Source organism: Myotis brandtii, unplaced genomic scaffold (assembly GCF_000412655.1).
Source record: "Myotis brandtii unplaced genomic scaffold, ASM41265v1 scaffold193, whole genome shotgun sequence".
NCBI lineage: Eukaryota > Metazoa > Chordata > Mammalia > Chiroptera > Vespertilionidae > Myotis > Myotis brandtii.
The window spans coordinates 1,639,180-1,663,115 of record NW_005357191.1 but is presented as its reverse complement, the minus strand read 5'-3'; the positions used below and the strand labels follow the sequence as shown (position 1 = coordinate 1,663,115).

Below are 23,936 nucleotides of genomic sequence, written 5' to 3'. Positions count from 1 at the left end.
CCAGGACTGGCGGGCAGTCAGTCCCCCGGACCAGGCCCTGTCCGCCAGGCCAGGGAAAGGGCTCTGCAGGACAAGCTCCCAGCATTAGGGGGTAACAGCCACGGCTGCGGTGTTATCCTGGGCCTCCGGCCTCTGGGGTGGCTGTAGGTCCTGCAGGATGGGCAGGAGGAGAGGGGGCCCCTGTGGCTCCAACCAGACCCCAGGGTCTGGGCCGCCCTTGCACCCCAGGGTCTGGGAGGCAGCCAGTGTACCGGGCATCGGGTGCCTCTGCCACCGTGCCCGGCCCAGCGCTCCCAGCTGGGTTACTCTGGGAAAGACAAAGTCTCCAAGCCTCACTTTTCTGTGGTAACAGGAGGACAGAAACCCCCCAGGACTATGGTGAGGATACGGGGGGAGGGGGGCGGACTCCAGGCACCTTCCGAAGGGGCAGGTTTAGCAGCACCTTTAGCGGCTCTGTGGCCGGCACTGGCAGTGTCTCACCTGGAAGGAGAGAACGTTAGGGTTAGTGCGTATCCGTTGCCCTGGGAGGAGACTGACCATGGCAAGCTGGTAGCTGGCGCTGCGCCCCGAGGTGGGTCTGGACACGGCAGAGGCAACTGCTGAGGCGGGCTGGGCATCGGGGAGCCCCACGCCCACGGTTAGCTCAGAGAGGGAAGCCCTGCCCTGGTCGCTTCACATAGCAGGCAAGTGACTTGGCTGTTCAAGCACCTGGTGAGAGGAAGTGATCTCTGCACCCCGGTCCCTCTGGGAGTCGAGATGCGTGGTTAGGATGCAGCAGGAAACGGCCAGGGATGCTCAGTGATGGGATTGGTCAGGTGGGGCAGGAGTAGAAGCAGGGAGAGGAGACGCTGGCTGACGGGCTGGATAAATAGATGCTCCTCTAATGGGGGGGTGGAGGGGGAGATAGATGTTTGGGTAGTTGGATACGCAGGTGGATTTATGGGGGAGTGGACATGGGAAGATTGATGGCTGGGTGGCGGGTGGGGATGGATGGATAGATGGATGGGAGGGTGTGTGGATGGGTAGGTGAATGGTATGTGTGGTGTGGGGATGTTGTGGGGGGGTGGATAGATGAGTGGTTGGATTGGTGGGTGGAAGGGTGAGTGGGTAGATGTTCGAAAGGTGGGAGGAAGGACAGATGAGTGAGTTCATGGATGTGTGGGTGGGTAACTGTATAAAAGGGGCAGTGGACACTAGCAGGTTGTGGAGAAGAGATGGGTGCAGGGATGGATGGATGGATGGATGGGTGGATGGATGGATGGAATAGAAGGTACATGAGGGGATGAGAACTCAGTCTCTTGCTTCTTCTCCCTCCCCGCAGAGGCCTTCAGCAGAGATGAGGTCTAAGCCATTGACAAACATGACTATCTGCCCTCACCAGGCTGCCCCTGCCATCGGCACAGCCATTCCAGGCTGGTTGCCTTGAGAAGCCATGCCTCCCCACCCTCCCACCTCCCGCCCGAGACCCTGCCAGGGCTGTGCTGAGAAATCTTTTCTCACCCCGTGGGAAGAGACCCATGAATGGGCTGTTGAGAGCAGACATCCACCAGTTTGGGTCTTTGGAGCAGAAATAATTCATTCAGGACATTTTTCAACCCTTCCCTTGGGATACAATTAAGTGTGCTGAGTGGTGTGAGCTGGAACCAGGGTTCCCCAGCCCCCCGACCCCACACAGGCCCCGGCCAGGGCCCCCAGTGTCTTCATGACCCCAGGTTGTCCATCCCAGAAAGCTCTCACCCCAAGTAAGGGCCTCTCGGCGCTGGCTCCCCCGTCCTGGTTGCTGCAGGTGGACTTTGGGCTGATGCCCCCCGGCCCTGGCATGGGCAGGGGCTCATCTCAGAAGGGAGCAGGTGGGCTCCACTCCTTCCTTGACGGGAAAGGGCCCTTGGGACTCAGGGAAGGGACCTGGGTCAGACCACCGAGCCCAGATAGAGGCCCGGGAACCACAGCGGCGTGACCTCGGCAGGACGCCGCCCCTCTCTGAGCTTCAGTGCTTCGTCAGTAGAACGGGGATGGTGACGGTCCCCACCACACAGCTTCCAGGCCAAGCCCCTGACGTCACGCGCACTTGCTAAATGTGAGCTCTGGTGAGAAAAAAAATTCTATCCCAAATTCAGGCACGTGGGGATTATTTTTAACTTCGTGAAACTTTCTTATGGAGCATTTCAAACATACAAACAGAAGAGTAGCCACGGACTCCTGTGTACCCAGCCTCAGACGCAAGGAGGCCAACGCCGAAGGCGAGGAAGGCGCAGGAGCCCAGGGACGGCCCAAAGCCCTGAGAAGGGAGAGAGCCCCCGGCGCCCTGGCCCACCCACTGGCCTGTGCAAGGAAGCTGCCCTCACTTTCCGACCGGCTCGGACCGCCTGCTGGACTGACCCGCTGCCCCCCCCCGCCCCCTCCCCGAGGGCACAGGGGCCGGAAAGCTGACCGGAGAACAAACTGCCTGGGAGCGCGGGGGTGGAGAGCCCACTGGACATTGGCCCCGGGACGGATCAGGGGGAGGTTCTCAAGACGTTCAGAGAACAGAGGCCTCCTGTCCGGCCGGAGACCGGCTCTAACCACGAAACACACTGTTCAGGGGAACTCGGATGACCTCTGCACTTGAACTCAACTGTGTGCCTGGAACAGGTGGCTCTGTGGGCACGGACGGAGAAGATAGACCAGCCTGCGGGCACGCTGTGCGGGGGGGTGCTGCCCCTGCTGGCACGGCCTGGCGTCCCTGCGGGACAAGGAGCACCTGCCATTCCCAGGTGGGGCTTTGCGAGCCTCCAGCTGCAGGGTGTCAAGCCAGCGAGAAAATGAAATATCAGAGAGAAGGGCCGGCCCGTTCCCACTTTCAGAGGCGGCGCTGGAGATCTGGGAAAGAGAACCAGTAGCTGAAGGGCAGCACCCCTGGGAAAATCCTCAGTGAATAGCACCTGGGAAATGGTAACGGCTTGGGATAAATCCTGGTTCAGCAGAAGCCGTTCCGGCTGAACTCTCTGTGTGTAAGGAGGCGTGTGGGCCACCGAACCACAGGCACAGGTTGCAGGCCCGTGGCTCCAAGGAGCAGGGGCTGTGAGGAGGGGCGCTGAGGCCCCTTGGCCAGAGGGTGTGCCCAGAGGGAGAAAGCCTGTGGCAGCAGGGGAGGCCGGGGAGGGGTCAAAGGGGTAGGAGTGCCTGTGTCGGAGGCCCCGTGGTCCACCCTGGAGAAGCCGGCTGCCTGGAAGCAGGCGAAGGCCACGTCCACCCATCAGCAAAGGTGTGTGGGCCCCTCCGGCGAGCCAGGCACTGCCCTTCATGCCGGGGCTGAGCGACTGCACACAAGCAAGGGGAGTGAGGGCCACGTGAGGCCCTTGAGCGAGGCCAGGGCGACCTCAGGGCCTCCGAGACTGCAGGGCTTTGTCCTCGTGAAAGTGTAGACACTAAGGAGGAGGGCAGGGTCAGAGAGCATCCTGAGCAGACGCTGGCGCAAAGTGGCGTGGAGAGAGGGTGGCACCGATGTCAGGGCCACTGAGGAGGCCACTGCAGCCACCGGGCGGGGACCACAGCCTGGACCACGGAGACCTGGAGGAAGATGGAGCGTGGAGAGGGGAGATGCCAGATCAAGGGGGCTGGTGGCAGCACTCGCTCTTGGTGGACGGAGGTGGCCCTGGGCCACGTGGCTCTGGCGATCAGAAGAGAAGCTGCTCGCGTAAACACATGAACACTCAGTGACACTGGACATGAGCCAGCCACCAGGAATGGAGGACGGAGGCCAAGAGGGAGCCGGGAGGAACCCGGCACCCAGTCATGGGACCGAGAGACGAGCAAACATCCCGAGGGGGACACGAGCTGAGAAAGGGCCCCTGGCTTTCAGAGGGAGTCCGGGGTGACAACAGGAGCCCGCGGGGGAGTGGGGGAGTGAGGGTACTCAAAGGCCGGTTGTAGCCGCCCCAGAGGCCACTGGAGAGAGATGGGGCCAGTGGAGGTGTCAGGACTCACAGGCCAGTGACTGTCACCCAGGCTGGCCACGGCTGACTCCCGAACATCTCCCCGGCACTCAGTGACGGCCTGGGGCAGCATGCTGACCACGCTTTGGGCTGTCCTGCTGGCCAGCGGGTGCCTTCTGGGCCTGCCCCCGTGGCTCTGGGCGTGAGGGTTCGGGTTGGTGTTCAGGTTAGGCAGCCTCCTGCCCTGTTCCCTGTGTCCCGTGGGCCCTGCCACAGGCCCCTGTGGCCACTTCGCACAGAGGCACTTCCATCACCTGTCGCCAGAGCTCCGGCACCACCAATGCGGGACCTCAGTGGCCCTCCTGAGCCTCAGAGCCTGGAGCTGTCCAGGCCCCCGGCACGTGTGGCCCGGCACGTAGGTGCCCACCTGAGCAAGGCCACTGGGTGTGTGTCAAAGCAGCATGACTGAACCCACCTGATCTGCAATTACCTGGCGGTGCCCACAATTCACCAGCGTTACCTTCCCAGGCCTCTGGGCCAGGCCCTGCCCACGCACACACCTGTCTGCCCAACACCTTGGTGCTACCCGGAGACCAGGCCCTGCGCCCAATGCCTTCCCTGTCAGCACCTTGGCTCATGGAGGACCGAGTCCCCCTGGGGGGCATGTGCTGACGGGCTAAGGTGCCCACCTGAGCAAGGCCACTGGGTGTGTGTCAAAGCAGCATGACTGAGCCCACCTGATCTGCAATTACCTGGCGGTGCCCACAATTCACCAGCGTTACCTTCCCAGGCCTCTGGGCCAGGCCCTGCCCATGCACACACCTGTCTGCCCGACACCTTCCCTGTCAGCACCTTGGCTCATGGAGGGCCGAGTCCCCCTGGGGGGCGTGTGCTGACAAGCTAGGGACTCTTTTTGTGGGTTACTGACCACGCCCTGGGGAATGTGTGAACATCTGCTTAGTAAACCCAGCCAGCTGACGGCACCTTCCTTGAACATAGGGTCCCTGAGGGGGATTATCAGTTTGCTTTGGGTGAGAGGGTGCACTCAGCACCTTGGCTCATGGAGGGCCGAGTCCCCCTGGGGGGCGTGTGCTGACAAGCTAGGGACTCTTTTTGTGGGTTACTGACCACGCCCTGGGGAATGTGTGAACATCTGCTTAGTAAACCCAGCCAGCTGACGGCACCTTCCTTGAACATAGGGTCCCTGAGGGGGATTATCAGTTTGCTTTGGGTGAGAGGGTGGGTGCCCTGCACCAGCCCAGCGTGGTGCAAAGAGGAACCGTCCCCCAGCTGCCTGGTGAGGGACTCTGTCCGTGCAGTCACTGGTGTCCAGCGCCCAGCCTGGCTCTGAAGACTACGCTGAACGAACGGCCAGCTGCCGGGGCAGGCCCATTCCACACCTCCCTCCGGCCTCCCTCCCTTCCTCTGCTCCCTGGCACTGCCCAGCCCACCTTCCCAGGCAGCTGGGGCCGCGCTGGACCCCGTCCCCTCCCTGTGGTTTGCTCTTCTCAGCTCCCACTGGTAGCCCGGCAGCCTGCTTTCCCACTGGCCTCGACTGTGGCCCCGCCTGCCCCGGGGCTGCTTTAGGACGAGGCAGAGGCGGGCACGCCCAGTAACAGCCGCTCCCCGCCAGCCAGGGCGCCCGCTTCAGACCGTAGAGAGGAGGGGGTGCCGGGCCTGACCCTCCCCACCCACAGGCATGCAGAGCGAGGCTGCACCAGGTCCTGCAGGCTCTGCACCAGAAGCTGGCAGCCCCGGGCCCGCGGCCGGAAAGCCATCTCCTGCAGGACCCAGCCACGGGCCTCCATCCGCAGGGAGCTCCTCGGCGTCTGCAGCGACCCCTACAGGCTGGCCCAGCAGCTGACCCTCGTGGAGCTGGTGAGGAAGCCCGTGCCACCTCGGCCTAGACCCAGAGCGGGACCGACTGAGAGCCACCGGCCACCCCTCGCCCCCTCTCTGGCCCAGGCCCTGTCCCAGCATAACCCAAGCCCTGAGCCCGCCGGGGCAGGGCCAGCCAGGCCTGTCCAGAGGTCCCTGGCTCTGAAGCTGTTCTCAGCAACCCGGGGTGAGAACAGAGGGCTGAGGCTCCAGCCCTGCCCAGCTCTGACCCGTAGCCGGCAGGCGAGTCCTGGCCTGGGACAGAACTGGGTTCAAACCCTGGGTCTGACCCCACCTGCTGTGTGATCCTCGCACAACCAGTGCCTTCTCCACCCGCCTCAGCCTCCCCATCCAGAACTCACTGCACCCGCCCCCACCCGCAGCGTTCCAGAGGAGCCCAGGCCCCCGCGGGGGAGGGGACGCCTCAGCCAAGCCTGCAGTGTGCGGAGTCCTGGCAGATGCAGCAGCCAAGGGGCCCCCCCGGGAGAGGGGCGGTGGGAGGTGTTTCCTGTGATACCTCCACCATGCCCGTCCTTGCTGTTTCCCAGGCGCTGTGCTCGATGCCTACATGCCCTCTCATCTCCTCACCCGCCAGACGGGTGCTATTATTACTCCCTTTTCACAAACCAGGAGGCTGTGATGTGCCAGACGTCACACAGCAGGAGGGCCAGAGCCAGGATCCAATTCTGACCCAAACTCTCAACCACCAGGCCTCCCCTGGAGGGAGCAGGTCCCCAAGTCCCCGATTCCAGCCTGGTTTCCGGGGTGTCACGTCCCACGGGCACTCCCAGGGGCCTTTGCCCCGGGCCCCATGATCAGAGGCAGCCCTGGGCCTGGGGAAGGAGGTCCGCTGGGCTCCGTGACCACCCAGAACGGGGTTGCAGAGCCCTCGTGAGAAGGGCAGGTGCCCAGAGATCCTCCTGGGATCGGCTGGAGGCAGGGAGACTGAGGGAGCTCCATGCCAGGCCTCCAGCGGGCACCCCCTCCCCAGACCTTTCTCAGACTCCTCTTCCTCCCCGTGCAGGCTCGGCTGCGACACATCGGGCCCGAGGAGTTTGTCCAGGCTTTTGTGAACAAGGACCCTCTGGCCAGCACCAAGGTAGAAGGCCCTGGGACGCGCTGTCCCTGCAGTGACCCACTGTCCCCTGTGTGGGGAGGGCGATCCCCCTAACATCAGCCGGGCCAGCTTCCTAGCGACCCGGGACAGGCGACCCCAACCGGGTGCGTTTCGGTGGACGAGGGGTTCCCTCCAGCGGTCACTCTGAGAAGTGCAGGCTGGTGCGCGCTGCCCAGGGAAGCTTCCCCCGGAGGGTGGAGTGGCCCTTGGGCCAAGGGCGCAGGGCGAGGTCCTAACACAGATTTTAGAGCTGCCCCCCCCACCTCTTTCAGAGCCCAACCAGCAGGGGGCCTAGTGCTTACCAATGGGGTCAAATGAAATCTGAACCGGAGACAGTGTGTCTTCCGCCCAGCACCTAATAAAAGAAGTGCAAATTAATTAAATACGCGATTGCATTCCCCGATCAGATTAGCAAAGGTGAACACTGTGCCTGTGTAGGGAGGGAATTCACCCGCGGCTGCTGGGAAAAATCGGCGCAGCCACTTTGGAGGGCGGTGTGGCCATAGCATCAACACTTGAAATGTACACCCTGGACCCCAGCTTTCCACACCTGATAATTTACCCACCAGATATGCTAGTACACACCCATGCACACACAGATGTGCACACGAAGATTTGAGATAAACCGTGTTTATTATGTCCACAGGCTGGAAGCAAACTACCTTATCACCCATAGAAACTGGATTTAAAATGTTAGTGCATCCATTCATTCTATGTATGTTATGCAACTGTTAAAGAGATTAAAAGCGGCTGGCGGTATGGAGTGACCCCAAGATGCATTGGCGAGAGAGGGGAGTGGAGTGAACAGCAGTGACGAAGAGTGTGTGGCTGTTTGTAGCAACAACGAAAGGGAGGGTGTGTGATACGTAGCCACTTGCACAAGCTGTGGAGACGATCATTGTGGAGACGATCTCTAAGAAGACTGTCACTGCGGTCATTGTGTTCTATTGGAAATTTGTCTTTTTCTTAAGGATTTTTATGAGTTTTTGCGTTAATTATCCTTTGTCAACTAGATGTCCTACAAATTTTCCTCACCTGGTGTCAGCCACAGTGATTAGGAAACCCAGCAGGGGTGCGAAGCAGGCGTGGCCACTCTTCGCTGGCTTTTTGTCTCTCAAGCATTATTTGGCCATTTTCAAGCATTTTTTTTTATTGTGAAGTACGTCAAGATCACACGTGACATTTATTTACCCACTCTATTGTAGGTGAACATTTGTGTGGTTTCTGGCCTCCTGCCATGATAGATATTGCTGCCGGGAACATTCTTACACGTTCCTGGTACACAGGGCTGCACATTTTCCTAGGCCATCAGTTCGCAAATGTTTTGGTCTCAGGACAGCTTTCCACTTTAACAAATTATGGAGGACTCCAAAGAACTTTTGGTTATGTTGATTTTTCTGTACTGATATTTATCATTATAATGCCCATCAAATTAGCTATTAAAATTGATAATTTTTTAACTTATTTATTTATTCATAGTAACCCCTATATATTGACATAGTTACCATATTTTATGAAACATAACTATATTTTCCAAAATAAAAAATGAGTGACATTGTTTTATAGCATTTTTACAAATCTCTTTAATGACTGATTTAGAAAACAGCTGAATTCTCTTATCTGGTTCTGTATTCAATCTTTTGACATTATTGGTGGAAAATCTAACCTCCAAAAAGTATGTAGTTGGAAAAGGGAGGGGTATTTATAGCCATCCTATATAATAAAAGGCTCATATGCAAATTGCCCCCTTGGGAGTTTGACCAGTTCAACTGCTCTCTATGATGTGCACTGACCACCAGGGGGTGGCACAGAACGAAGCAAGGCCCCGGCCAGCAGCTGGCAGCTGGGGGAAGGAAGGCCCTGGCCGGCAGCCAGAAGGCCCCAGCCAGGCCTAGGGACCCTACCCATTCATGATTTCATGCACCAGGCCTCTAGTTTTAGATAATTGGGAATGTTCTTTGATGCTACACTGCAACTGGGCGAGTGGTAGTTTTTAAAGATTAGTTGCAATGTGCAATATGAAAACACATCAGTGGACTTTCTGAGCTCTATTACATTAAATCCGTTGGGGTGTCTTGCATCTTGAGTTGCTCCCTTTTGCCCAGGCATGATTTTTGTAACATTATACCTTGGTCATTTGGAAAATATGGCTCCACTGAATCAAGCCGATCTTCCAAACGTTGGCACATTTTATTATACAAGATTTTAAAATCACATTCATTAATAACACTTACTGGTCTCATCTATAATAATAAAAGCATAATATGATCATTAGACCTGACAACCTTCTGGACAAAGCTGGGGTTGCAAGGGAAGCCTGGGTCCCAGGTGACTGCTGGTGGCCAAAGGGAAGCCTGGGTCCTGGGTGCCTGCTGGCGGCAGGAGGGAAGCTCAGGTCTCAGGTGCCAGAGGCAAGCCGGTGCTGGCAGCCGGGGGAAGGAAGGCCTACTCTTGCACAAATTTCGTGTATCAGGCCTCTAGTTAAAAATAAAAAAGTCCTTACCCATGGGAAGCTGTTGAGCCCCCAGAGGTGGGCACGTGTTTTACAAATTCCCAATTTCCTCTTGAAAACTTGAACTTTATCATTGGCCACAAATACTATCAATTGTTCTCGGAAGGGACAGGCTCAATTCATTCATTCTCAAGACACTCTCAGCCAAATACTGACGTCCGAATAACCATATTGGGTCAGTCCCGCTTTCAAGTAAAAGTTGTCCCCTGAGAAAGGTGTCGGCTCTCAGGTCAGTCACGCAGGTCAAAATTTAATAAAATGGAAAAAAGTTTGTCTCCTCGAGGACGTTCTTCAGTCACACTCGCTGCTTTTCTTTCCCTGTGTGAGTAGTAGGGAAGAACACAATGACCGCTGCATCCGGGCTGGGTGGCAGCGATTTGCCCATCATTCTCTGACGCATCACTGGTGTCTACGTGGAAAGACAGTAACATTGTGTAAATAGGAAAATGGTTTTGCCCCTGTGAACCCACAGCACTCTGGGAACTGTTGCCCTAGGACAGTGATGGCGAACCTTTTGAGCTCGGCGTGTCAGCATTTTGAAAAACCCTAACTTAACTCTGGTGCCGTGTCACATATAGAAATTTTTTGATATTTGCAACCATAGTAAAACAAAGATTTATATTTTTGATATTTATTTTATATATTTAAATGCCATTTAACAAAGAAAAATCAACCAAAAAAATGAGTTCGCGTGTCACCTCTGACACGTGTGTCATAGGTTCGCCATCACTGGCCTAGGATATACCTAGGAGAGAAGTACTGCCTCCCTCACAGGTGGGCACGTGGCCAGCCTTCCAGGGTGGTGCCAGGTGAGGCTGTACCCATTGGCCCTGCCAGCAGGGAGCTATTCTTGCTCTGCATCCTCACCGATACTTGAAATTGTCAGATTTCTTAATTTTTGTCAAACTGTTAAATGGACCATCTTTTCGTGGGTTTTGGACATTCTTGTTTTCTCTCCTGTGAATGCTTATCTCTAACTTTCATCCAGTTTTCTATTGGGGATTTGTCTTTTTCTTAAGGATTTTTACGAGTTTTTGCGTTAGATAAGTATCCTTTGTCAACTCGATGTTGACAAATTTTCCTCTCCTAGTTAGTGGCCTTGTGTTCATTTTCATTATTATGTCTTCTGATCAGTGTGTGTTCTTAACTAAAACCTAGTGAATTTACTAAACTTTTCCTTTATGGTTTCTGGAGAGTTTCTTCAGATACATTCCCAGAAGTGGAATTGCTGGGTCATAAGGCAGCTCCATTTTTAATATTTTGAGGAGCCTCCATTCTGTTTCCCAATCTGCAGTCCAACAGCACTCCACATCCTGTCACCACTTGTTGTTTGTTGTTTTGTTGATGGTAGCCATCCTGACAGGTGTGAGGTGATATCTCACTGTGGTTTTAATTTGCATTTCTCTGATGATTAGTGATGTTGAGCCTCTTTTCATATGTCTAATGGCCATCGGTATGTCCTCTTCTTTACTGTTTTGTAATTTATATTTTTCCAGGAATTTGACCGTTCCTCCCAAGTTTTCACTTTATAGACAGTTATTCAGAATCTTCTCTATCTTTTTAATTTTTTTATCTGATTTTTTTGCCTTCATATTTTGAAGCTGTGCTGTTAGGTGCAGAAAAGTTTAGACACGTGACATATTCTCGATAACTTGAACCTTTTATCATTATACAACTACCCTTTAATCTCTTCTACTGCTTTTCGCCTTGGAGTTTGTTTTATCTAATATTAACACATCACTGTGGTGTTTATCATATCTGTTTTTCTATATTTTTACTTATCTCCTTAGGTTTGGGGTGTGTCTTTTGAAACTAGCATGTACCTGGGTTTTGCATTGTAGTGATTGTGATTACTGCTGTGTGGGGGGTCTGTGCTTACTGTCTGCTCGCCTGCCTTTGGTGGCTCCCGTACCTTTCCTGTCCCTGTTTTTCTCCTTTCTTTGCTTTCTTGGATAAGTCCCCCATTCCCCCCTCCCCCTATTTACTGAAAGTCACCTCTCAATTTTAAAGTCTATATTTAAGTGTAATTTTTAAAATTGTGGTGTATTTATACAGTGGAATGTTCTACATCAATTGAAAACATTCCAAAGGATAGTGTATGGTACATGAAAGGTTCACGTGGAAAAATATGGAAATATATATAGTTACACAGCAAAAGGAAGATACAGTCGATTTTCATTATTCATGGTAGTTATGTCCTACAAACTTGTCGGGAACTCTGCATCAGCAAACACCCATTGCTCCTAAGGGAAACGCAGGGTTAGGTTCCTTGCGAGCCTCTCATCCCAACATTTTCATCAACCAATCAACAAAGAGCCTTATTTTATGTGCGTTTCTGTTTAAAGACATCTTCTTCAATAACTATTGTTCATTCAATGACATTGAGCTCATTGCCAGCAGCACTATGACTCATGCCTGAAAGAAAGCGCATCTCACGCCTACGTTCCCTTCGGGCACCACAGGCTTCCTGCTTAGGGAGGCAAGACAGCCCGGCAGCACTGCGCTGGGCACAGGAAGCGTGAAATCTCCGTGACAACCCATAGACGGCAGGAAGGACACGTGTCAGCACGGGGCGGAAGCAAGAAGGCCAGGCATCATTTCGCTTAACCCCAGCATGTGTTGGGTGACTCCAATATTTTGCCACTCTGCACACGTCCATGAGTGAGAGGGAAAGTGAGGCGCTGGGGGTTACAAATGAATTTTTAGGGAGTAGGTAGAGTCACAAATACAGAATCTGTGAATAATGAGGATCGACGATTACATATTATATTGATATATATCATGTTACACTACATCTCTACGTGCATTGGAACAAGACTAGAAGATGAACATCAGATCATTGGTGTTTGTGGATGGTTTTGAGGTTCCGACATTTTCCAAATTGTCTATCATGATCCTGAACTGACTTCATGTTCCAAAAATCATTGACAAAAAGATTGAGTGCAGTCCTTTCATCTCTCCTAGCCCTGTTTCGGTGGTAAGACCAGGAACCTGGAGGCTTACGTGAAATGGTTCAACAGGTTGTGCTACCTCGTGGCCACTGAGGTCTGCATGGTGCGTAGAACCCGGGACGGAGCGGGCGTGGCAGAGGCGCGCAGGCGGGAGGAGCTCGCCTGGGAGGTGCCAGAAGGGCTTCTTGAGCCATCTGTCCCCAAGCCCGGCCAGGCTGGCCACCCTCCGGACACCAGCTGCCACCGGGCTTGCCTGCAGTGACATTTCCCTTTGGGCAGAGCCAGCACGGACCCTCCCGCCTCTCGCAGAGGGTGCCAGGGGCGGCCTGCCTCCACGGTGCCTGCCTGCTGGGCGCGGGCCTGCCGCGCGTTGTGTTTGGCTCCCTCAGATTTCAAGGTAGAAATGGCCCAGCCTTTAAGAGCGAGGAGACTGCACGCTCCAAGTCCAGTCTCTGGCTTCTCCGGGGAAGCAGGCAGACCCGGCCGGTCTAAACCGACATGCATGTCAGCAAGAGGCATCCATCCAGCCAGGCGGCTCTTCCTCACTGCAGAGGCCCCCCTCTGGCCACCCCGCATCAGGGGAGCCCAGGCCACTCGTTACCGGGAAGGACTACAGGCGGCACGTGTGCCCGGGTGGGCTCTCCAGCACCAGATGCTGCGACAGAGCTCGGGGTGCAAGGGGCTTATGGGGGCGAATGCCTGTGGCAGGCGAAGAGGACGAGGCCTGGCCAGAAGGAAACGATGTCCTGTGACGCCTCTGCAGTGGGAGTGTCCTGTCCCAGGGCCCCCTCGCTCGGCCGCCAGCACAGTCACCTGGTCCCTGAGGGACGGGGCAGGCCCGGAGGCAGGGCTGTCTGAGGGGTTCGGGCGGCTCGTCTCTGCAGACACAGCGCACTGCTGGGGGCAGCAGGCCCAGGCCAGTGTTATCTGCGGGAAGAGCACAGGCGGGGCCTGGAGTGTCCCTGGCAGCGGGCATTGGGTTTACCTGAGTGGAGTCGGCGTGTGGTCCGGGGCCGGGTGTGGTCTGGCTGGGGAGACCAGCCTGATGCTGGGAGGAAGGAGGAGCGAGCGTGCTTTCTGCTTCTGGAGGGTGTGGCGCTGGCCTGGGAAAAGGGCCTCCCTTGCTGGAAGTGGCCCCCTGAGCCCTCGCTGGCAGTGGCCTGCGCTGCGCTGCTGAGCCCTGAGCCTGAGGCCGCAGATGGCCCAGATCACACATCCCAGCCCGCAGGAGGGACTGGCCGGTGGGCAGGGTGGGTGGTCACGGTAGGACGGGGACCCGTCATTGCTGAGGCTCGGGTGCTGTCCCCAGCTGTCCAAGAAGAAGCGGAGGGCCCAGGTGATCGAGTTCTTCATCGACGTGGCCTGCGAGTGCTTCAACATTGGCAACTTCAACTCCCTCATGGCCATCGTCTGTGAGTAGCTGGCCTGAGCCCAGCACCCGGGCAGGCGGGCGTGGGCACCGGGGCAGGCAGGCTTCGAGCCAGGGATCTCCTCTGAGCAGAGAGTGAGTGCCAGCTGGGCCCGCATCCCCACCACACAGGTCCAGGTGGGCTCAGCCTCCTCAGGGTGCTTGGCGAAGGTGTGGCAGTCTGTCCCCGGGTCCAGGGAGAGCAGGGCCCAGTGTGGGGCCGGTGTGCGGAGGACTGGGATGGGGCCTGCACATGCAGAAGCCAGGTCGCCCCAACACACCTACTGCTGCCTGGCGGCCAAGGCTGCTGCAGACCTCAGCCCAGGTCAGGCTGCAGCCGCAGAGGCTGGGCAGGGGCCCACACAGAAGCCCTCCGCCCGGGCAGTGATGGGACTGCAGCCGGGGCAGCCTCCCAGCTCGGCCTTCCTCTGCAGCTGGCATGAACATGAGCCCCGTGTCCAGGCTGAAGAAGACCTGGGCCAAAGTGAAGACAGCCAAGCTTTTCATCCTGGAGGTAAGCATAGTGTTGGCAGCCGGGGGACGCCGGCCTTCCCCAGGGACAGTGCCCAGCTTCGTCCCTGTTTCCTTCCAGCACCAGATGGATCCAACCGGGAATTTCTGCAACTACAGGACAGCCCTGCGAGGGGCCGCCCACCGCTCCCTGACCGCCCACAGCAGCCAGGAGAAGGTAGGTCAGAGGCTTGCCTGGTCTTCAAGGCTCCTGCCTGCGTTAGACACCTTGGTCCAGGTGGGCTGCATCAGAGAACTTGGACGCTCACCCCCAGGTCACCTGGTCCACCCCCCGCACGTCTATGGCTGTGTAACAGACATGCTGCCCATCTCCAGGTCTCCAGTACGGGGAGCTCACCACCTTCCCAAACAGATCAGCCCACTCCACGGGCCTCAGTTTCCCCGTCTGCCCTGCCCAGCTGAGCCATCCATGCTCTGTGCTGTGCAGAGCGGTCAGCGCCCAGGTCCTCACCTCAATGCTTAGTTGACTCAAATGGGGCGGAAGTGGGGGTGGGCTCAGCACTCCCTGAACCAGAAACATCAAGGCCTGGTGTCTGGTCCCCAGGGTGACGGGCTGGCCTGGCAGCAGGCGCCCAGCTCTGGCCCCGAGGGCGGAGCCTCTGTGCTCACATCTGGGGCTGCGCACACAAGCAGGCAGCTTCGGACAGAGCCTGTCCTCCTGCAGGGCTGAAGCCTTATCAGGGCGCCAGGGCTGCCTCCCTCCGGAGGCCCCAGGGATCCTTCCAGCGTTGGTGGCCTCGGGGCTCCTTGGCTAGTGGCCACATTGCTCCCATTGCTGCCTCCGCCTTCCCATGGCCACCTTCCCTGTGTGTGTCCAAAGTCCCCTCTTTACAAGGACATCAGTCCCTGGAATAGACCCCGCATAGCCAGTGTGACCTCACCTTAACCTGATTCCATCTTAAGAGACTCGCTCCAAACAAGGTCCCACCAGGATATGGGACCCCAACGTGTCTTTGGGGGGACACAGTTTGAAGCAGGACACAGGGTAGAGCCGGCTGCTTCTCCAGGGTGGTCTGAGCCGTGAGCAGGGGTCTCTAGGGGTCGGCAGAGCAGGGAGGGAGAAGCACAGCGCACGGCATGGCAGTGAGGCAGGGGCCCCGCAGGCTGAGCTTGGCAGCCCCACCGTCAGCAACTGAGGCCATGCCTTTGGCCTCACCATAGCACAGCGAGTTCAGATCTTCAGCATCAAGAAGGACATACAAGGACAAGCTGTTAAGTACTGTATGTGTTTAAAAGGAGGCCACAGATGACCCCCAGGCCCTATGGATTGACTCTGTGCTCAGCGTGCTCCGTCCGTCCCCGCAGCAGGAGGTGGAGGAAATGTTCCAGGGCCACCATCCACAGTAGGAGCTCAGTCAGCACGGGGCCTGGGAGGAAACCGTTTGGCCTCAGGGAAAGAGACCTGTACCCCCTTTCTTTGTGGTTTCCACGTTGCCCCCCTGGTGCATACTAAGTAGCCTGGACCCCATGCAGCCCCAAGCTGGCAGCTGTGCCCAGGAAGTCTCTCCTGCCCTCTCTAGCCTGAGCATGCACCGAGGTCCCGGGCTGGGGTGCCGGCAAGGGCTGACCTACCCTGTCCCTTCCAGATCGTCATTCCCTTCTTCAGCCTGCTCGTCAAAGACATCTACTTCCTCAACGAGGGCTGTGCCAACCGCCTCCCCAACGGACACGTCAACTTTGAGGTAGGGTCCAGGGCCCAGGGGTCAGACGGGATGGAACAGCTCCGCCAGCAGGAGTGCTGGCCTGACCACCGCTCACCACAATGTCAGGGCAGGGGCACTGGGGTCTCCCCACCCACATCCTCCGCAGGAAACTGAGGCTCACGCAGGGTTGATTCCCACACTGCAGGCCTCAGCCCAGCACGTGTGAGGCAGAATTCGTTCCGGCTCTTGAAGAGCACCTGGCTGACAACTGGCGAGGTGCTGACAGGGGCACAGGGGCGCAGTGCAGGGGCCCGGGGAGGCCCCCAAAGGAGGGGCCCTGAGCAACAGGAAGAAGTAGGTGGAGGGCAGAATGGGCACAAGGGACGTTCACCACGGTCAGCTCAAGTGTCCTCTCCTCCAGGAGGCCCCTGACCTCCCAGGCAGAGGGAGACCCTGCAGAATAGGCGGGGCCGGTCCCGCAAGCAGGGGCAGTCCAGGCTGGAGGTGTCATGGCGGAGGCTGGGCTTGAGAGAGGCCACAGGGGCCCGGGGGTCTGGGAGCTCCCTCTTCAGGCTACCCCGGCACCCACCAGGTATGGGAACCCTGTCTTTTGCCTTCTTGAGTTGGTCTTCAGAACAAGGCTGACAGGCAAGAGCAAGCCTGCAAGCTGCTTGCGGGGCCCAGATTCAGGGTGGAAACCGCGGGGGTGGAGTCGGCCCAGGGCTGATCACAGGAGGCCAGGAATGGGGCTCCCACCCAGTCATGACTTGGCGCTATTTATTTAAAATCCTTCTTTAAGAAAGCACATATTTTTCTAGTTAAATAAACGCATTTAAATTTCACTTTAAAAAATTCTACGTCAATGAATTTTCTTGGTTTATTTAAATACATTTATTTAAATTTATTTGCATATCCTATATAATAAAAGGCTAATATGCAAATTGTCCCCTTGACCAGGAGTTCAACTGGGAGTTTGATGAGGGGGCGGAGCCTGCTCACCAACTGCCCGCGGCCCCTCCCCTGGCCGGCCCAGCCCGATAGGCCTCTATCGATCAGGGCCGGCCAGCCGGACCCCACCTATGCATGAATTTGTGCACCAGGCCTCTAGTTCTTTAAATAAACAAACTTTCCATAAGTAGGGATAGCCACATCTATAATAATAAAAGCGTAATATACTAATTAGACCAGATGAAGCTGGTGCTGCGAGGGAAGCCTGGGTCCGGGTGCCAGAGGGAAGCCAGTGCCGGCCCCCAGGGGAAGGAAGGCCTACACTTGCACAAATTTCGTGCATCGGGCCTCTAGTAAATAAATAGAATGAAACTAAAGTGATGCTCACCTCTAGCTAGAGGCACTGGCTACTAAGGGCCGTAGCCTAGGCCCCAGGGGCTGGGGAGTCCTAGGTGTCAGGTGTGGCTGATTCCTCAGAGGGGATGAAGAGCAGTGATGAACACCCAGGTTTTCTGATGCTGGCGATGTCATTTATCGCCTTGAGTTTCAACTTGCTCACCCAGAGGTGATGAGAGAAGTCTTGCCAACCCCACTCTCCCAGGGAATGTCGAGCCCTGGGAGTGGAGTGCTACCATCCTGTGTCTCTGTGACCCTGGCAGAAATTTCTGGAGCTGGCCAAGCAGGTTGGAGAGTTCATCACATGGAAACAAGTGGAGTGTCCCTTCGAGCAAGAACCCAGCATCACCCACTACCTGTGCACTGCCCCGTCTTCAGTGAGGACGGTAAGGTGCCCCTGGCCTCACTCACTGCTGGGCCATGGGACTCTTATTTGGCCTCTTAGTCGCATTGCCAGTCAGGGCCCCAGCTTTGAGCACAACACACCATGCCCATGTTTGCTGGCTCTGGGAGGGAGCAGAGAAGGCAGCCCCCCCACCCCACCCACCCGCTGCCTGGCTGCCTCCCCCAGAGCCTGCACAGCTGCAGGTTGGGTCCCCCAGGCCCAGGCTTCCCCCTGGAGAGCGTTTGGAATTGTAAACCTGTCTTACCCCACTTCCTCTTCAGAAAAGTGGGGGCGATGGTAAGAACCGCCTTCCCAGAGCTCATGTTTCGATCTTTCCAGAGCTGGTGTGAGCGTGCGTTGTATGTTGGGTAACCCTGGGCAGGTCCCTCGCCTTTTTTGAGCCTGCTATGCTGCATCTAGAAAGTGGGGGAATGAGAGAGCCTACTTCCCAACGCCAAGTGAGATTTACTTGAGTCGGCACAGCAAAGCCCATAGGACTACACTCAACACTAGTTGTATTAGTTGCTATTGGTGCTGAAACAAATCACCACAAACGGGGTGACTCAAAACAACACAAATCGATCCTCTTACAGCACTGAGAAAGGCATGACACTTTACCTATAAGGGGGAAACAATCCAAATGGCATCAGATTCCTCATGGGAAACCCTAGTGGCCAGAGGCAATGGCACGTTTTTTAACTGCTGAAAGAAAACAAATATCAATCCAGAATTCTATATTCAGTGAAATTATCTTTCAGGAATTCACTATAGATAAAACAAAATTGAATTTTAAAAAACTGTTCAGGTAACCCATAGGAAGACAAAAAATAAAACAGAAACAAAACACAGAGAGAACAAACAAAAAAATAATTAATAAATAAAATAGCAGACTCAAGCTCTAACACATCAATAATTATACTAAATATAAATGGTCTAAATATACCAAGTAAAAGACATTGGCAGAGTAAATTAAGAAGCATGACCTGCCCTGGCCACTGTGATTTCAGTTGGTTGGAGCATCGTCCCATGAACCAGAAGGTCATGGGTTGCATTCCAGGTCAGGGCACATACCTAGATTGCAGGTTTGATCCCCAGTCAGGGTGCATACAAGAGGCAACCAATAGATGTTTCTCTTTCATCTCTCTCTCTCTCCCCCTCCCACCTTTCTTCTCTTTCTCCCTTCCTCCCTCTCTTCCTCCCTCTCTAAAATAAAATTTAAAAAATTTTAAATCATGACCCAACTATATGCTGCCTATAAGCAGCTAACTTCAAATATAATAATACAGACAGGTTAAAAAGTTAAAAATGGGGCCCTGGCCAGGTGGCTTAGTTGGTTATAGTGTCATCCCATACACCAACATGTTCCTGGTTTGATTCTTGGTCAGGGCACATACCTAGGTTACAGGTTCAATCCCCAGTCAGGGTGCATACAGGAGGCAACCAACCAATAGATATTTCTCTCTCATATCAATGTTTCTCTCTCTCTTCCTCTCTCTCTAAAAATCAATTTAAAAAAATATCCTCGGGTAAAGATTAACAAAAAAGAAAAGTTAAAATAGGGAAACATTAATCAAATGAAAGCAGGAATCACAACATTAATATCAGATAAAGTACACTTCAGAGGAAAGAAAATTTCCAGAGATAGAGAAGGACTTTATGTAATAACTAGTGGCCCCATGCACGAAATTCGTGCACATTAAAAGGGAATTAATTAGAGGACATATTTTAATATCGCTATTTGCTCTTTCTCTATAATAGAAGTGTCAGAGATGAAAGAAAATTAGTAAAATGTATATGAAAATCTCCCTCCTGTCAGAGTCTGGGGCGCGCCTTGAGACCCAGAGTCAAGTCCCCGCCCACCCGCATATGCCTCGAAATCGCGCGAGACCCAGACCTGGCCGGCCCCACCCCTGTCAAGCCCTGCAGGGCGGGGGGCACAGCCTCAGATCCCCCGGCCTGGCGCCAGGGCAGAGGGCATGGCCTCAGGTCCCCCAGCCCCAGTGCGAGGGCGCGAGGGCATGATGACAATTTGCATATTAGCTCTTTATTATATAGGATAAGAGGGTCAATCTTCCAAGAAGACATAGCAATCCTACGTATGTATCCACCAAACAATAGAGTTGCAAAAGTTATGAAGCAAAAACTGGTAGAACTGAAAAAGATATAAACAGATCCACAATTATAGTTGGAGACTTCAATACGCCTCTCTCAACAATTGGTAGAACAACTAGACAGAAAATCAGCAAAGACATAGAATAGTTCACCAATGCTGTCAAATAACAGGATCTACATTTATAGATACTCCCTACAGCTCCGCATTTACAAAGTACACTTTTTTCAATTGCCCACAGGATATATGCCAAAATAGGCCATATCCTGAGCAGAAAACGAGCAGCAAGAAATTAAAACCATTGAAATCACACCGAGTTTGTTCTCTGATCACATTGGAGTTGAACTAGAAATCAGTAATGTAAGATAACAGGGAAATCTCCAAACACTTAGAGTCTAAGCAGCACACTTCTAAATGCATTAAAAAAGAAGTTCCCAGGGAAATAAAAATAATTGAGGAAATTGATTTTGTAATTTCAAAACACCCAAAAATGAAGTCACTAAGCCCACATGGTTACACTAGAGAATTCTATTACACATTTAAAGAGGAATTAATACCATTCTACACAACCTCTTTTAAAAAATAGAAGAGGGAACTTCTTAATTCATTTCATGAAGCCAGTGTTACCCTGATACCAAAACAAGACAGAGAGTATTAAAAACAACAATAAAGACCAATATTCCTCATGAATTCAGATGCAACAATTCCTTAGCAAAATATTCACAAATAGAACTTGGCAATTTATAAAAATAATTATAATCATGACCAAGTCGGTTATTCCAGAGATGCAAGGCTGTTTAATATTTGAAAATAAAAAAGAAAATCAATAACTGTAATCCACTATATTAACAGACTAATGGAGAAAATCACCTGATTATATCAATCTATGCAGAAAAAGCATTTCACAAATTTTAATACCCATGCCTGCACAAAACTCTCAGAAAAATAAGAGTAAAAGGAAATTGATCTCTTTTGAGATCAATTGAATTGAAAGACTCAACATAGCAAAGACACTAATTCGCCTACTCAAATTTAAGTGCAGGTTTAATGCAATTCCTACCAAAATCCCAGAAAGATTTCTTTTTTGTAGTTATAAACAAGTTTATTCTGAAATTTATATGGAGCAACAAAGGAACTAGAATAGCTGAAATAATTTTGGGGGGATAAAATAGGATGGAAGGGATCACTCTACCTAATATATTAAGGCCAATATTACATGGCCACAGTAATAGCGACAGTGTGGTGTTGATAAATTGCATCTACAGAACGCTTTCAGCTAACATCATATTTAATTGTGAAGGACTGAATGCTTCTCACTAAGATCTGTAACAGGCAAGGATATCTTCTCTCACCACTATTATTCAACATAGTAATGGAAAACCTAGTCTGTGCAATAAGGCAAGAAAAGGAAATACAGAAACAGTATGGTGATTGGCAAAGGCAAAGGGAGGTGGGGGAGGTAGAAGAGGTTAAAGGGGGGATAATGGTGATGGAAGGAGACTTGACTTGGAGTGATGGACACACAATACCACATACAGATGATATATTATAGAATTGTACACATGAAATCTATGTAATTTTTTGAAAATATATTTTTATTGATTTCAGAGAAGAAGGGAGAGAAAGAGAGAAATAGAAACATCAATGATGAGAGAGAACCATTGGTCGGCTGCCTCCTGCACGCCCCCTACTGGGGATGAGCCCACAACCTGGGCATGTGCCCTTGTCCAGAATCGAACCCAGGACCCTCCAGTCCACAGGCCAATGCTCTATCCACTGAGCCAAACCAGCTAGGGCATAACCTATATAATTTTATTAACCAATATCACCTCAGTAAAATAAATTAAAAATAATTTTTAAAAAGAAATACAGTTCAGAAAGGAAGAATTAATACTATCCCTATTTGCATTTATAAAAAATTCCAAGGAATCTACAAAAACTTCTAGTGAGTTAACAAAAGTTGCAGAATACAGGATAAAAATGCAAAAATCTACTCTTTCCTACATGCTGACAATGAATATGAAGACAGCAAAATTAAAGTTATCATGCCAAAAAAAGATATAATGCCATTTATAATTGTTCAAAAAAATGAAGTAGAAGTTAATCTAACAAAACATGTACAAGATTTGTATTCTAAAAACTACATAATGCTGATGAAAGAAATCAGAGAAGATTTGAAAATGGAGAAACATGATGTTCATGAATTGAAAGAGTCAACATAGCAAAGGCACTAATTCTCCTCCTCAAATTTAAGTACAGGTTTAATGCAATTCCTACCAAAATCCCAGCAAGATTTCTTTTTTATAGTTATAAATAAGTTTATTCTAAAATTTATAAGGAGCAACAAAGGAACTAGAATAGTTGAAATAATGTTGGGGAGATAAAATAAGGTGGAAGGAATCACTCTACCCAATATTAAGGCCGCAGTAATAGAGACAGTGTGGTGTTGGCAGGACATATGTCCATGGGACAGAACAGGGATCCCAGAAATAGACCCACAAAAACATGCCCAATGACTTGGACATTTGGACATCCATAGGCCCCAAAATGAACCTTGACCTAAATCTTAGTCTTTATGCAAAAAATAATAACAAAAGAATCACAGACTCAAATGTAAAACTATAAAAAACACACAACAGAAAATCTTTTAAGATGTAGAACTAAACAAAGAGTTTCTTATAAAACAAAATATGACTCAGCAATTCCACTCTTGGACGTTTCTTCCAGAGAAATAAACACTCACATTCACACAAAAACCCATACACCGATGTTTACAGCAGCTTAGTTTGTTATAGCCGAACATTGGAAATAACCCAGAGGCCCTTCAGGAGTGAACGGTTAAACAACGGTTAGTCCATCCACACTATGAAATGCTATTTGGCATCAAGAAGTAAAGTATTGATACACTACCTCATGGACAAATCTCCAGAGAATTCTGCTGAGTGAAAAATGACTCCATTTATGTAATATTCTTGAAATGGCAAAATTTAGATATGGAGAACAGATCAGTGGTTGCCAGGGGTTAAGAAAAGGGTGGAAATGGAAGAGAAGTGGGTGTGGCCACTGAGGGGCAACATGAGGGGTCCTAGAGGTGATGCATGCTCCGCGTTTGACTGTAACAGGGTCAATATCCCAGTGGCTGCCCGTCCTACAGTTTTGCAAGTGACTGCCATTCAGAGAAACGTGGTAAAGGTACACAGATCTCTCTGTGTCATTTCTTACAACTGCATGTGAATCTACAATTATCTCCCAGCCACAAGTTTAATTTTAAAACCAAAAAGTAGGTCAGACTCTGAGTGTAGAACAGGTTATTATCATCAACCATAATTGTGTGATTTCACTCCATTTTCTGACTAGGTCTTTATTTGGCTTCCTATGAAAATGAGAGCCCAGAGAACCACACAGAGAAAGAGAGATGGAAATCTCTAAGGTGAGTCCGTGTGCCTGGATGAGATGGGGGGTGGGGGAGGGGTGGAAATCTCTAAGGCAGCGGTTCTCAACCTGTGGGTCGCGACCCCTTTGGGGGTCGAACGACCCTTTCACAGGGATCGCCTAAGACCATCGGAAAACACATATATAATCACATATTGTTTTTGTGATTAATCACTATGCTTTAATTATGTTGAGAAGGTCACACCTGGAGGGAAAGAAAAATAACCACGGGCCTCGGGCTGCTTAAATCCATAGGTCTTCTATTTTGGGGAAGACGTGAGGCTCGGGGAGCTGGAGAAGGAGGAGGAGGAGAGACTGCAGACGCCCTCTGCAGCCCTGCCCAGGCTGGCCCGGGGCCAGGGGAGGCCTGGCTGCCTCACCGCTTTGCACACGGTGACCCCATGGTCTGGTACCCGCCACAGTGACCACAAGGCTCCGGTGGCTCTGTCCGTCCTCGGGGAGAACCCAGCTCACTAGTGTCTCAAGCCCTGGAGGTGTCTGCCACCAGGTGCCTGGGAGCCTTCACAGCCCCAGCAGGCTGTGAGGGGCCAGAGCCCACAGGGCCCTGCCGTTCTGCAGAAGGCCCTACCCTGCCTGAGATGGGCTGGTTTCTGCAGCCCCATGGACCCCCTTTCTGGATCTTTCTGGTCCCAGGGGATTAGCTTTCTAGTGATAGCTGGGATGCCAGTCAGCAGGACAAATGCGAGTCAG

At 52.6% G+C, this 23,936-nt stretch overlaps 1 protein-coding gene across 1 annotated transcript in view; it reads left to right on the top strand.

Annotated features, from left to right (window-relative positions):
- The window catches only part of RASGEF1C (RasGEF domain family, member 1C), a 25,609-nt gene extending 1,972 nt beyond the window's left edge, over positions 1 to 23,637 (top strand). Inside the window, 14 exon segments of the mRNA XM_014538588.1 lie at positions 1,787 to 1,850; positions 4,191 to 4,329; positions 5,573 to 5,676; positions 5,678 to 5,792; positions 6,817 to 6,891; positions 12,386 to 12,475; positions 13,682 to 13,784; positions 14,215 to 14,294; positions 14,373 to 14,468; positions 15,898 to 15,993; positions 17,562 to 17,667; positions 17,670 to 17,684; positions 23,151 to 23,223; positions 23,481 to 23,637. Coding sequence (XP_014394074.1) covers positions 1,787 to 1,850; positions 4,191 to 4,329; positions 5,573 to 5,676; positions 5,678 to 5,792; positions 6,817 to 6,891; positions 12,386 to 12,475; positions 13,682 to 13,784; positions 14,215 to 14,294; positions 14,373 to 14,468; positions 15,898 to 15,993; positions 17,562 to 17,667; positions 17,670 to 17,684; positions 23,151 to 23,223; positions 23,481 to 23,505 — 1,181 coding nt within the window. The 3' untranslated portion in view covers positions 23,506 to 23,637.
- The last annotated feature ends 299 nt before the right edge of the window (positions 23,638 to 23,936 follow it).